The sequence below is a fragment of the Castanea sativa genome, chromosome 9 (assembly GCF_040712315.1).
Source record: "Castanea sativa cultivar Marrone di Chiusa Pesio chromosome 9, ASM4071231v1".
Taxonomy (NCBI): Eukaryota; Viridiplantae; Streptophyta; class Magnoliopsida; order Fagales; family Fagaceae; genus Castanea; species Castanea sativa.
The window spans coordinates 39228182-39243606 of NC_134021.1; the positions used below are offsets into that span (position 1 = coordinate 39228182).

Sequence of the window (15425 nt, forward strand, 5' to 3'; positions counted from 1 at the left end):
TGCATTGAATGTATCATTAGTAGGTTTCAATTACTAATAACTAAATTACTGAATTATTTTTTTTATAATTGATGACACATCGATTAGTAAAGATGGCGTAACAAAACTGATATTACACTTGTCCTTTACTCATTTCAAAGAAATTGATTAAAAGAGTTTGATTCCAAAATCTCACAATAGATCGCATCAATCCTATAAAATTCCACAAGGTGGTATAAGAGTTAAAATAGGAAATAGTTATATTGGGATATTGATTATAAAAAAAATATATGATATTGGGGTGTAGGATGCATGAATGTTTGGTATGGTAATGGGGATGATGAATGTGTAGATGGATGGGCATGGGAAGCAAATCTTAAAAGGGAATCAAAAGAAATTGCCCTCTCTTTGCCACCACTCTCCCCACCTGCTCAAGATATGGTAAGCGCCACATGATTTCACACCCAGGGAAAAAGGCACCTCTGCTGACCTCACCTGTATCTCTTGAGGGATTTTCTTGGGTCCCACTCTTCCTCCCCCCTCTCACCCACCTCCCCCACATCACTCTCAACTCTCCCAAACCCTCTCCTTTTGCTTTCATCCCATAACTTTTTTTTATTTTTATTTTTATTTTTCTCTTTCTATAACTCTCTATAACTCTCTTGGTATATGTTAGTAGTGGTACTATAAATAAAGGTCACCTCCCATCAACTTAAAAATATTCATTCTCAAAGGATTATTTTTTTGGGTTTGTTTTATTCTTTTATTATTTGGATCTATATTTTTTGGGTTCCTTATATTTTTTTTTCATTGCTTGCCTTGTAATTCAAATCAACTTGGAAATTTTGGAAGATTTGGGATGAAATCTGGTCGGATCTTGCTTTGTGGGTTGTGGGTTTTGGTGGGTCTTATTTCAATACATAGTTCCTCTTCTTTTCTCCCCATTCTCATCCCATAGGTCTTACAAATCATACTACCAAGAAAAAAAAAAAAAAGGAGTAACAAAGAGAGAGAGAGAATATAAATTCCTCTTCTCTTTTGCTTGTTCTGTGGCTTCAAAGCTTGGTCTTTTATCTTCAGTTGGTGCAATGGGGATGGCTACAGAGTCACAATTCCATGTTTTGGCTGTTGATGACAGCCTCATAGATAGAAAGCTGATTGAGAAGCTCCTCAAGATCTCATCTTTTCAAGGTACTTTCTTGGTGGCCAAACATAGAAAAAGAGATTCTCAGCATTTCTGTGCAAACATTGTATTCATGGGTGGTCGTCGTTTCTTTTGTCTATGTTATTCTGTCTTGCTTTTAATATTAGTACTATTTGTTACATACTCTGTTTTTTTTTCAATGGCAGTTACCACAGTTGATTCTGGTACTAAGGCTTTAGAATTTCTGGGTTTGCATGAACATGACCAAAGCAAACCAAGTACACTTACTATTTCCCCAAGCAATCATCAGGTATATTTCATTTAAGTCCACTCTTTCAGTATTTGAGATTCCCTACCTTTCTTGTTAATTTTCATCACTTTTTTTCTCTCTCTTGGGTTTCTGAATTTCTTTGGTGTTTTGTGGTTTTGCAGGAAGTGGAAGTGAATCTTATTATTACAGACTACTGTATGCCTGGCATGACAGGCTATGATTTGCTCAAGAAAATCAAGGTATTCTTTGGTTTCTAATGCTTTGTCTTCTTTCTCTACTATCATAATATTCCCTCCCACTTTCTCCCATATTTCCTATTGAGGATCATTTTTTCTTTCCTCAAACACTAGTCCATGTCAACACTTTCCCATATTGAAATTCTGCATTCCAACTTGAAAATTGAAATGCTTTGAAAGTTTCCCACCTGAGTCCTTTCCTTGTCTCACCACTTGCTCAAAGAAAATCTCTCAGAATATTTTCCCACCTACTTTTAACCCAAACAAAATCTGGTTCAAGATATTCCATAGATTTTGTTTTCTTTGACTTTTCATGAGCCTTTCTCAGGTCATCAGTTTTGGAAACATCCATGAAAATTCATAGGATTTTTTTTTCCTGATATTTGCAGGAGTCTTCCTCCCTTAGAAACATACCGGTGGTGATTATGTCATCTGAGAATGTGCCTTCAAGGATCAGCAGGTAATTGAGGATAGAACAAAAGAACAATTTTTGGAGATTTCTTTTCTTGGAAAGTTCTAACTTTCTTGCAATTTGGACTCCTGAGGTAAAACTTATTAATGGGCACTATTGGTTTCAGGTGCTTGGAGGAAGGAGCAGAAGAATTTTTCTTGAAGCCAGTGCGACTGGCAGATGTGAATAGGCTTAGACCCCATATGATGAAAACAAAGTTGAAGGATCCAATACAAGAAAAGCACGAAAAACATGAAGACAAAGATGATGAAACAGAAAAGCCGGAGTTTCAGTCACAAGAACAACAAGAGCAACAGCAGCCACAACAACAACAGCAACAGCAACAGCAACAGCAACAACCACAACAACAGCAACAACAATCACAACAGCAACAACAACTTTCAAGTAGTAACAAGAGGAAGACCTTGGAAGAAGGGCTTTCACCAGATAGAACAAGACCCAGATACAATGGCATCGCCACTGTGGTTTGACAAATTAAGCATGGAAAATATTTCCCACTTTTAATTTGAACAATGTAATTTCTATAGTTTTTTCTTTTTTTTCTTTTACTTTTTAATTTTTGACGTTGGTTAATACAGAGGCCCAATAGGAGTGTAGAGCGAGTTGTTTCATGTACACATTTTACATGGAAATATTTTAATCCAATTTTTGTCTTGCTAATTCTAACCAAAATCCAATAAATTAAAAATAAATAAATAAACAAATAAATGTATTTAAATGTGAGATTCATGGATCTTGTAGATCAATAGATTTGATGTTTTCATTTGGGATGTTGTTTACAAGTTACAACACAAACAAAGTCATTTCAATCTGAATACAACATATATAGATGCACATTTTGCTCCTTGGAGTTCAAGTTGTCTAAACGGATACGGAAATAGAAAGACAGGCTTCAATTGATATGGAGTTCGAAAGCACATTATGCTCCATAAAAGTCTGTCTGCCTCTCAATTAGTGGGACTCTTTCAACAACCCTAGGCTCATTTTCTTTTTCTGATGTACGGAGAGATAAAGTTCAAGGCTTGGTTTGAGGATAAAAAGGCACATTTTGCTGCCTGAAGTCCCTCTCACTAATCGTATGAATTTTGTCCATATCCAGTTGGCTTATTCAACTTCCGATTCTGTTTTCTTTTCTTCATTTTTTTTTTTTAAAGACAATTAATTTCAGCCATAACATCGTCGCATGTATAGCGTGTATGGATTGTAAAAGTTTCTTGTATGTATTGTAAATGTTTGTTATTTGAAATATGTCCGATTCTCCCAAAAGTTTAAATTATTAAAAAATAGTTGATTTAATTATGTAATCATATAATTCTAACATTTTATGTGTGGGCTTAAACTTCCTTTTAATAAATAAGATTCAACACATGAGATTTTAAATGGGAGATAGAGTGAGACTTTTTGCTCTAAGTTTGGCTTACTTCTAGTACATTTTTAACAAGATATATTATTTTATTTTAAATATACAATAGCAAGTGGTAGTGGGTTTTAATCTCTATATTTTATTTAATTAGTGGATGATGTGACAGTTCCTCATTAAAATAAAAGGAAATTTCAGTTAAAAAAGTACTAGATGTAAGCCTAACCCTTCTGCTTTGATACCATATTAAATTGCCAATTTTTCTAAAAATTTAAGATATTAAGAAATTGTGAATTTATATATTACTAAATTATCAATTCTCCCCAAAACTTAAACTATTATGAAATGATAACCATTTAAGCACATAATTTTAACAAACATCTCTTCATCAAGGCTAGCTCAATACGCGGTTAAAGGCGACAATCTAAAGTAGGAAGTGAAAAATATTAGTTTCTTCCAATATTTTAACGCTGGTACTCGCTAAACACTTTTTTGCAAATTTATCGATTTAATACTTTGTAGTAGCTCTCTATTATATATACAGCGTCACAAACAAACAACTTTGAACACATATACAATATACCCCTGCAAGGCCGAACTATGATTTTGTCTTTGAGATCAAAATATGAACAAAAATTTTCGTATGAAAAAAAAAAAGACATCTTCTCAATATTAATAAAATGAAAATATAAATAAAAGAAAAGATACTAAATGATGGTCTTTATTAATATATTTTAACTAAATTTAGTGTGATATATCAATTTGGAACTGATCCATTTTTTAAACTGTGAAAATTATTATGTATTAAATTTCGCTTCAATTACGCTTTTAATGTAGAAATACAACAATTCAGTAGAAAACCATCTTTCATTTTGTTGCGAAACCTAGTTTTGACAATTTTCCTAGATTGAAATTCTTAATTTGTAATTGCAATGGAAGCAAAAAGAATAAGTAGTGTTACTAATTTCTAAGTAAGGACAAATACCAAAACACAAAGATAGAAAACTAATAGTTATTCAGCAAATAGGTTTTTTAAAATAGGATTGTATTTGTTTGTGCTACTCCCAATTTCTCTGTGAAACGATTTAATGTTGAAATATTTTATACGAGGCTGTATATAAAGAGTTTTACACTAAATCCTTACTGAATTTAATTGAATTTAGTCAAATTGAATTCATTGGTACAAATGTTAAACAAACAAACTTGATTCATTCATATTTCTCAATCAAAAGATTTAGCACTAATCTAATCTTCAGTGTCTCCGATCATTTTTTTTTTTTACCAAAATGTCTTCATAGGTTTTTCTATTCCTCGTTGCAACTTTACCTCCTTCTTCCCTTTTTTATTTTTTTTATTGTTTAATTATTTTTAATTATTTATAATATTATCTTTAAAAAAAAAAAAGGAATTAAAACGTAAGTTATAGGCCAAGACCCCCGGGGGGGGGGGGGGGGGTTAAAATCCAAGTCCCTTTGCAACTATTGTTTAACCTAAAAGTTAAAACTAAGAGCAAAACAAAGCCATTGGGCTTATAGTCAATATTTTGAAGGCCCAAAAGTTACAAAGAAGGCCCAAATCATAAACCTTTTAACTCAGATGATAGGGCCCAAACAAGAGCGTCAAAAAGAAATTGCTTATGTGTGTTTTAAGCAAATGCTCATTTCTATTGGTATTTAAAATAGTGGGCTTAGTGTTGGACTTGGGCCTTTTCATATTACAAACGCACAACCGGCCCGGTCACTTGTGTGACTGTGTCACGCGTCTAAGATGCTGTAGAACTTGAGGTACAGATGCCCAACCCAACCGACTCTACTGTGCCATCAATGTAGAACCTTCAACTTAGGCCTTTATTAGACTAAACTGGTACTTATGAAACCTTTAATAGGACTTGATGAAACATCTGGTTGCTAAGTCCATGAAGAAGAGGACAGAGTCCATCTTCAAATTCCTCATTTCCCATTGTAACAATGTTATGATTCAAACATCACATTCCTTATTATCTACCTACAATTAGGGAAAAATAAAATAAAGTATAAACTTTTCGGCTGAATATGGAAAAGCTCAAACCAATTTTTACATATTTGGCAGAATTCGGAGCTTCCTCGTATTACTATGGGAAAATGTTAGTGTAAACACAATAATAATGAAAATAACACAAAAAGAGCAATACCTTGGCTAATCAATATCATATCATATCATATACTATATAATAAAAGTTGGACTTAGACGCCGTGGTTGTGTCAAATGACTTTACCATACTGCAAAAAAAAAAAGGATTTTTAGATTAAAAAAAAAGTCTAATACATTTTAAATTGCAGTAACGTATACTACACTAAAAAAGAGAGGTCTAATGCATCTTGAATTATAGCAACGTAGATTTGGTGTAGAAAAAGGTCTACTGCATATTTTAGCAACATAGTGTATTATAAAAACGTATTATATATAATAATAAAATAAAAAAAGCAGTAACCACTTATTGAACAAATTGCAGTAAATTAAATAAATAGAAATAAAGCAAATTTTTAGATAAAAACAATCACTTATTTGTTTTTATCAGTTTTTTTTTGTTTTTTTTTTGTTTTTTATGGGATGTATTTGATTCTTACATCACTACAATTTTATCTCCTGCATTGTTTAGCCTTTTTTTTTTCGAGTTTATGAATTATCAATAATTTTTACTTTCCTTTCCCGTCTCCAAGTTTATCAACAACTTTAGATTAGATCATAAAGAATTATTTGATGGAGGCTTATCAATCTAAAATGCTAAAATCATATTTATCTCCAAGAACAGTTCAATGGAGGCTAATCAATCCGAAATGTTAAAATCATAAATATCTCAAATATATCTATAACTCTACTATTGCTAGAATTATTCTGAAACTAGAAAACCAAGTTATCTATTTCTATTTAGAAAATGAACGGAGGCTTTTGCACTAGAAGTGGAAATCTATTTAACCTAAGAGCAAGGAGCACATTGCTTTTTCAAGCAGTCAAACCAACAAATCAACGGACACATGATACAAAACACCTTTCACGGCTTGCCATGGTTTCAATCTTAGAAAACAATTAGGTGGCACATGAACTTGCTTTGCTTCAGCCATCTATTATATGTATTTTGTTGCAGTTTTTCATAGCCTTTTGTACTTTGCTTAATCTTTTGATGTTTGTGCATATATTGTTAATTTTTTTTCCCTTGGTCACTTCTTTTATACTCTTTATATGGATCCCATGCAAGAATTCATAAAATTAAAGTTTAATTTTGTGGTTAGAAAGCTTTAGATTTATTTGCTTTATGTGCTGCTCATTACGGGAATTTTTGTTTTTTTGTTTTTTTTTTTTTAATTCCAGCCATTAAATCAGTTTAAAAACTTTACCCTAATTAATGCTTTGTCAATGTTTTAGATAGACACAAATTTTAATTGTTATTTTCAACTTTTTTATATATGCACTGCGAGGTTCTAGAAAACATATCACAGATGGGGCACATTAGTGAAGATGCAAAGATTGTTGTAACAAGTTTGATAGAATATTGGAGTTTTCAGCACACATTCTTGCATGGTATTCACAACACTTGGATTGTTTTAGAGCTTAATTAAAAGATATAGTAGATTGTATTGCCCATATTGTTAACTAGGAACCATATTGTTAACTAGGAAGCTACTGCATTTGTTTTAATGGTTTACTATTCTATTTGTAGTTTAAGTTTTATTCTCTATTGCTTTGGCATATTGAATCTCTTCGTAGCTAAAGCTTTATCCTCGCTTTGAAAAAACTTATCTAGGTGAACTAGATAGCAAATATCATACTAAGCGGTTTTTTTTTTTTTTTGGCTACTTATTTTGTTTTGTTAATAATTATAGAGAGAACTTGAGATCAAATAATAGAGATTAAATTGTTCTTAATTATTGAATTAATGTTTCCACTTAAATATGTTTTAAATAATTTTTTTTTGGGATAGTTTTTTATTATTAAATTCAAGGTTTTTCCATTTAAATATTACTTGAGCCTTAAATCTCAATATATTATGCAAAATCCTTTTATATAATTTTTAGGTATCTCCTTTTATATTAATTACATAACTATTTACGATCTTCCATTCAATTATTTTACACACACACACACATATGCCTTTTATAATATATTAGTCTCACACAATTTGCATTCTATATAACGTAAAAGTAAAATATTCATTTATTTTTATTATTTAATTTTAATTAAATTAATATAAAAAATAGTTTACATATGTATTTTGATTAAACCATGCATCACACACACACACACAATAATAATAGATGAAATTGAGTAAAACTCAAATTAGAATTTTAAATTAAAGTTCTAATTTTGCGCTATGTGTCTTAAATTTTTTATTCTTAAAGAGTTTTATTTCTTAACTTTAAAATCAAATGTGAAACCATATCATAAATAATCATCCAAGTGAGTTATTAAGTACAAAAACCAAAGAGTTTAGAATAAATTAATCGAAAAAAAAAGTGCTTCGCAATAATTTAAAAAAAAAAACATGAATAATTTACATTTTATACCTAATAATATCCTTATAAATTTTTTTAAAGAGTTAACAAAATATAAAAATGACTATCAATAGGATTTAAATTATACTATGCATCTTATTGTATATCTTTAAGTGTCTTCATGTATATGCATGGGATTACAAGCTAGTGTATATAAAAGCAGAGACTTCATGCTGGAGAGTATGATGTTGTGCCATGTGGTGCATTCCTTGAAATTCTCTTTATTTAGTTTTCTACTTTAACAAAGTTTGATTTATATTAAAGCATTAATTCATTGAATTAGCCAATAGAGTAAATGTATATATTAATTATCTATTGTTGTGCATTAATTATTTATTTTAAATGAATTTATATGATTATTTTTATAAACTCTATATAGAAAATAATTTTTAGTTGGAATAATAATAATAAATTTAGAATATGACATTCTTACTCATGTTTAGTTGTTTTGACAACAATTGTCACAGAAGCCTTGAAAAAAATTAAATATTTGTGATTTCACTAAATTTAATCTTAATCCTTTAAATTTCCTAACTTCTTTGTGTGCGTGCATGCGCGTGTGCGTGTGCGTGTGCGTGTTGTGTACATGTGCGTGTGTATGTATGTGTGGAAATAACATTGTAGTATGTATTCTATGTAATTAGAAAGATTACTAATATAATAAGTATGTTTATTTTGTTATATTAATTATTTTAAGCATAATGAAATTTTAATATCATCTTCCTAAGATTTATATGAGAAACAATTGATTTGAAATATGGCATTTTTGCTCAAATTTAGTTGTTTTTGCAACAATTGAAATGATATATGCATTTTTTAGTAGGCATGAAGCATGCCTATCTATATTAGCTACTATATCATGCAATTTTCAATTTGTAAACACACACATATATAGTATGATCAAATCATTATACTATTCTTAGTGTATTTTTATTTTGTGTATATATAAAATAACTAAATATTACAATTTTTTATAAAAATTGTAATCTTTAGTTTGATAAAACTAATAAAATTTTTGGTACAACTTATCAAAATATTGGAGAAAACTAATAATGAGTTGTACCGCACATCTTGAGGAACTCAACTAGTAACAATAATAATAGTATTTCACTGTAATAGTAGTACTCCACTTTTGGTATGCGTGTGTGGGGAAGTAAAGAGAGCTTGATTCAAAAGAACTAGTAACAATAATAATAATATTTCACTACAGTAATAGTAGTACTCCACTTTTACGTGTGTGAGGAAGTAAAGAGAGTTTGATTCAAAAGAAACTTCCTACAAGTTCAGGTTTCTTGTTCTTATATATAAATATGCCAATGTAAAGAGAGTTTGGTTCGAAATAGACAGGTAAATCGAGTTTGGTCTGTAATAAAGTTTCTATAAAATTGGGAGTTCACTTGTTCATATATAAATTGAAGTCATTTATTTATTTATTTTTTCATTCATTACAAGTCATTTATTTATTTAATTTTTCATTAATTGCAAGTCATTTATTTATTTATTTTTCATTCATTACAAGTTTAAAACCACTAAAAGGAAATATTTTTTCAATACATATAAAAGAAAATGGCATATAAGTTGATGGGTTTCTTGCAGACTATAAGGGATTGCTGGCTTGGATTACTTTAAGTGTTTCTAGAGGATGTATTGGCACATGTCTATGGGTAATGGGTAATGAAGGAGTATTGTGTGGTCAAGTCATGGGCTAAACAAACTGTACATTTGTTAGATTCCTTAGCTGCTCTAGCACTGGTGAGTTTCTAGTTGAAGGATATGATTATGGTCTTCCTTTGCTAGACCTGAGACTCAATATGTGAACCATCTTGGCACTCAAGGGGTTACATGGATTGCTCATACTCAAGGGGTTACATGGATTGCTCATACAACTAATTCCTTAGAGAGCTTAGTTTTTGTTGAAGAATGAACGTGTTGCATTCTGCATAAAAAGAAAATATGTGATCTAGTTTTAAGTACTTGTAAGCTTTTTTATGTTTGAAAAGTATTCTAATGTTTTAATAAACCATAATTTCACCAAAAGTTTTGTAGTTCAACTAACACGTTCTGATGTTTTAAATGGAGATATATATGTGTTCAAAATAAACTATTATTACACTATTTCTTCACCATTATTACACTATTTCTTCTATCAGAGCTTTTATTGTGGCTATCGATATGTTCGTAATATTTTGTTTGAGTTCCTTATGTGCGCAAGACGTGTGTTCCAATCTTCCAATTCATGCCAATGTCACGGTGGTTAAATAAAGATTTGCTTTTTTTTAATAACCCTTTATAGTGGCGGTTGTCAACAATAAATTATTGAAATTTTTTTGATCATTTCTTTTTTACATTGGTTTTAGATAGATTAAAGAGTTAAAAACAAAGAGATTCATGTGGTATGGAAAAATTAATCAATATTATACTGGTATCGGTTGTACTGGCCGATATATATTGCATTGGCCACTAAACCAATAATGATATTACCTAAAACATACTAGTTTGTGTTGGATGTGTCAATGATTTTTTAGGAGTTTCAGTTAGTACAAGAAAATTAATTTTAAAAAATTATAAAAACATGTTACTTGATCTGATATTTTGAGTTAATATACTTAGACTGATATTTGGGCATATAAAATATCTAAATTATATATATATATATATATATATATATATATATGTATGTATGTATGTATGTATGTATGTATGTATATAGTAGTAATCTTGAAATGGTACATCTGTAAATGCACAATTGCACCTGGACCCAAAGACAGATGTGGGCTCAGGCCCAATGAGCCTTAAACAATAAGATTTGTAGAGAGTGGATTTGAAATCTAGCTTAGGGGTACTAGAAACTTGACAAGCAGGCTAGAATGCCACAATCCTTGCAAATAATAAACAATTACGATAAAAGAACCTCCTCAGACGTGAGCCGAGGACGATTTGTATATTGCTTCTCTCTTATGCCAAACATTACAGTTCTTAGTTCCTTCTTTTCTTCTTTTTTTCTGATCTCCCCTTCTACCACCTTCTTCCAGTCTTTAAATAGTAACAGGAAAGCTTTATTCTACTGTTCAGGGGTCATTTTCTCATTAATGCGGCCAGGGAGGTAGGTGCAGTGTCTTTAATGTGGCTGTGGCAGCCTTTTTGGCAAGATATTTCCACCATGCCGCTGCCTCTAGAGGATACTTGGATTCCCCTCTTAACCAATGGTTCTTTCAGAGCTCTGCTTTTAATCTTCTCGGCAAATCTCAAGGCGTTTGCCAGGCCCATCCGAGGAGACATTCATCCTCGAATAATTCCTCGGATGTCTGTAGTGTAGGCTGACTCATGGGCTTAGGGGCCCAATGACAAAAATAAACTAGTACCAATTGATCACCCCTACTACCCATTTGTTTATTTTATAAATCTCACCCCCCACAACATCGATAATAATCAGTGCCAAATATTTCATTCTCCTAACCAAACCAAAATGACTTCTAGTATTGTATTGACTAGGTACTTTGGGTATAGGTCATTATCTTGCACCCTCTATTATACAAAATTATTATTTAAACCCTTGTAGGATTAAACTAGAGCAGTTGATCATTTAGTTAGACTTTCTCACTTTATTGGCAGATAAGGAGTTGTTTGATAACGTTGTTCTAGTAACGTTATTTGTATTTTTGGGAAATACGTAAGTGAAAAAGTGTATGAAAATGCGTTTAATATTATTTAAAAACTAAAAACATATGTTTAAACACATGTATCAAACGAGTCATAAGTATCTTAGGGGCATCATATGAGTCAAAATATATGTGCATAATAATTGATTCTCACCTAACACTCTTGTCCATTTTATTTTTCTAAATTTAAATTCAATAAGGATGTGATGTAAAATGTCTCTTTTATATCCTCCTATAACATAAGAATAAAATTTGGTTCCAAACATGTCTTCAATGATTCAATCCTCAATAGGAAGATGATATTTGTCCTTGTCATATGCTATTAAAATTATAATATTAATTAAGTGGATCATATGCATTGCACGTGACAAGAACAATTGTCATCTTCCTATTGATGGTTGGAGCCAAACTTTATCCTATTAATAATATCTTCTCCTTTCTAGGAGATTTATTTATATGTTATGGAGATAAAGATTAGGAGATTTGTTTATTTGTTATTAGGAGTTATTATCTTCTATTGTTTTTTCCTTATTCATACATGTAATATGAATTTCTTACAGTAGGTAATCGAGGTTTGTATTCAAATTGAGCAAGACATGAATAAGAGGCAAACATAAATAAAACTAAATAAAGTTCTCTCTCTCTCTCTCTCATGTTCAAGAGGTTATTCACCTTGAATTTGACTAAAAAAATATTCAGTTCCTCATACACAATACAATTCATTATAGATTGAGTCTTAATTTTTAATTTTTTTAAGTTCTTGGGTTAGGTTGAGGTTGGCAAAGATTTCAACCCAAGTAACCTAACCTAACTCATGCTATTAATAGCTTATTAAAAATATATGTATTTTAAGTCTATTAGTTTGATTTATTTGGATTTTAAGAGTTAGTATACGTTCAGAACAACTTATCTATTTAAGAGGAAATGCATGTAAGACCCACAAATAGTAAGATAAAAAATTTTATTTAAAAATTGTCTTGTAATCAAGATCCAAACAAACACTTTGTTTAATTTGAGACTTTGTTTTTATTATTGTATTTTAATTTAGCCCCAATTATGTAAATTATAATTATCTATTACTAATGAATTTAAATATTTAAATGAAAACCCAATTTTGTTATAAACAATAAAATTAGACTTGATAAAATGGTCCCAACCAAATGACCCAATTAATCCAACCCAATCCCTATGGGTTGGCCTGGGTTGATTTTTAAAATAAATTGGGTTGGGTTTAGCTGAAATTTCTCAACCCAACTAAGTCGGGTTTAGTTGAAAAGTACTCTAAATTCAACCTAACCCAACCCAGCTTATGCACACCTCGAATTGTAACTAGACCTATCAACTATTGCTCAAGCTTGGATTAGCAAGAGTTAGTATTTTTTTAGTGACAAACTCATTTAGGCCCTTTATTTGGCAAACACGTATTATATATATAAAAGACATAATTTGGTTCATATCATACGTGAAGATTACGTGGGATTTTAGGTTTTTTGTTGTTGTTGTTGTTGTTGTTGTTGTTGATAAAAGTATTACATGGGATTGAGTAGTTGCAATGGACTGGCACAACAGCAAGCATGTAGGAGAAGAAGTCTGCCCCGAAATTGCCATTGTCTTTGTCGGCTTCAAAAAACAAAAAAGAACGTACTTAATTACTTGTCATTTGTAACATTAGGATGTTTATCCAACGGAGTCTTTACTTGTTTGGTCCTTTATTTTAGTTTGAGCCCATGATTTTAGGATCTGATTTTTTTCCCCCTGAAAAGCATCTGATTGTTGTCAGCTGATAAGTAATAGTTGATTTTAGCTTTTGTACGTTGCTAGCATATAAAGCTGGTCAGGTTGTAAAGAATTATGAAATATTATCATCCCAGATAAACTTAAGGGGAATGATAATTTAATTATACTTAGAAAACATAACATAATTTGTGTTTTATTGGTCAATTGTTAATGAATCCAAGTGTTTGAATTCAATTAAAAAAACAAATTGTACTACACTTAAGGCAATATATATAAGTCCCAGATTAGATTGTTAAGCTGCCAGTCTCAGGCTCCTAGATGAGTAAAAAAGAGTCAATGTCGTCCAAGTATCTCCCACATGAGCTCGTCCTCGAAATCCTCACATGGCTACTAGTCAAGTCTCTTGTTCGATTCAGGTGTGTCTCCAAGCTTTGGAACTCTTCCATCACCAGTAGAGGTTTCATCAACGCCCACCTCAATAAAGCCAGCCTCTTATGCAAGAATAATAACAAGTCCCATTTTCTACTACTTACGGAACCAGATAATACTTTGCCAAATTTGTGCATGATTACATGCAATAATAGTGAGGTTTCTAGATTAGAATTTCCAAATTCTTTTCCACTATCTAGATTTGAATTTCCCAATTCTTTTCCACCCATAATAGTGGGCGTTTATAATGGCATTGTATGTCTCAGATATACATTAGAACCAACAATATATTTGTGGAATCTTAATATTCAACAGTTTAAGGTGCTAACAACTACTTGCTTGTCAAGTTATTTAAAGCAAACTGAAATTTCTGAAGTGGCTGTTGGATTCTCATATTTTTCTGAGACCAATGACTACAAGATTGTAAGAATTGTATATCTTAGGAGTCGTAATATGGAGCCATGGATTGAGGCTGAAATTTACACATTAAGTACGGATTCATGGAGAAGGCTACCAACAGAGTCACAAAGATCAAAGAAAATACACTATGTTGTAATCTCTCGTAGGGATACCTGCCAATTGGTTAATGGATCTTTACATTGGATGTCACTTGTTTCAGTTTATAGTATTAGATCCAATGGGATCAGGGCATATATCAGAACCTGCCTATCCAGTTTGTGTTTTGATCTCAATGAAGAGAGATTCCGTGAGATACTTTTGCCAGACATAGATTTTCTTGAGGTGGGGCATAAAGAGTTTCTTGTAGAATACAAGGGATCACTGGCTGTGGTTACTGTGAGTGATGCTAAGATATGCCTATGGGTAATGAAGGTCTATGGTGTGGTCGAGTCGTGGACTAAACAAATCGTACTACCGAAAATATTTGACTGGTTCTTTAGCTGCTCCAACACTGGTGTTTTTATAGTTGAACAAGATCACAGGCTCATTTTGTTAGACCCTGAGACTCGAATTGAGAATAATCTTGGTATTCAAGGGGTTACATGGATTGTTCATGTAACAAATTCCATGGAAAGCTTAGTTTTAATTGGCAAGTGAACTTGTCATTCTTGTCCTTTAAGATGTTGCCTTTTCCTTAATCCATGCCATACAGCATTTATTTCATCAGTTATTTACGCTCTGTTTGTTTCAACAATGATGTTTTCTAGAAAATGAGTTATTTTCTATAAAACATTTTCTATAAAACTGTCTCATTTTCCCATGTTTGGTAGCAACTTTAAATGAGTTGAAAAAAATTTCTTAACTTCCCTTATTTAGCTTGCTGTAAGATAAAGTTATTTTCCAAAAGAATTTAATGGAAAATAATCTCTAAAAATAAGACATACTTTTTATGTTGACCAAAGATAGTTTTCCTTTGACTCATCTTTTTTTTATGCTACCAAACACTGGAAAATAAGGAAAACTATCTTTACACTAGGTTTTCCATTGAAACAAACGGAGCGTTAGTTGTAATTCAATTCAAGATTTTACGGTGACATATGTTCTTCAAGTGATCACTCTTGTAAGTAAGTGATTTTTTTTTTTTTGTTGATGATTTGATAGTTAAAACAAGAGGATGAGACATTTGAATCATGAACATTTTTTTTAAAAA

At 31.2% G+C, this 15425-nt stretch overlaps 2 protein-coding genes across 2 annotated transcripts; both read left to right on the plus strand.

Annotated features, from left to right (window-relative positions):
• Positions 1-578: 578 nt before the first annotated feature.
• On the plus strand, positions 579-2757 carry LOC142609513 (two-component response regulator ARR9). Its single transcript, XM_075781105.1, has 5 exons — positions 579-1170; positions 1330-1433; positions 1556-1633; positions 2020-2090; positions 2209-2757. The coding sequence occupies exons 1-5, from the start codon at positions 1068-1070 to the stop codon at positions 2570-2572; spliced, it is 720 nt and encodes a 239-aa protein (XP_075637220.1). The 5' UTR covers positions 579-1067; the 3' UTR covers positions 2573-2757.
• A 10966-nt stretch (positions 2758-13723) lies between these two features.
• Positions 13724-14872, plus strand: LOC142609200 (F-box/kelch-repeat protein At3g23880-like). Its single transcript, XM_075780810.1, has one exon. It carries the CDS (start codon positions 13724-13726, stop codon positions 14870-14872), a length of 1149 nt encoding a protein of 382 aa, XP_075636925.1.
• Positions 14873-15425: the final 553 nt, after the last annotated feature.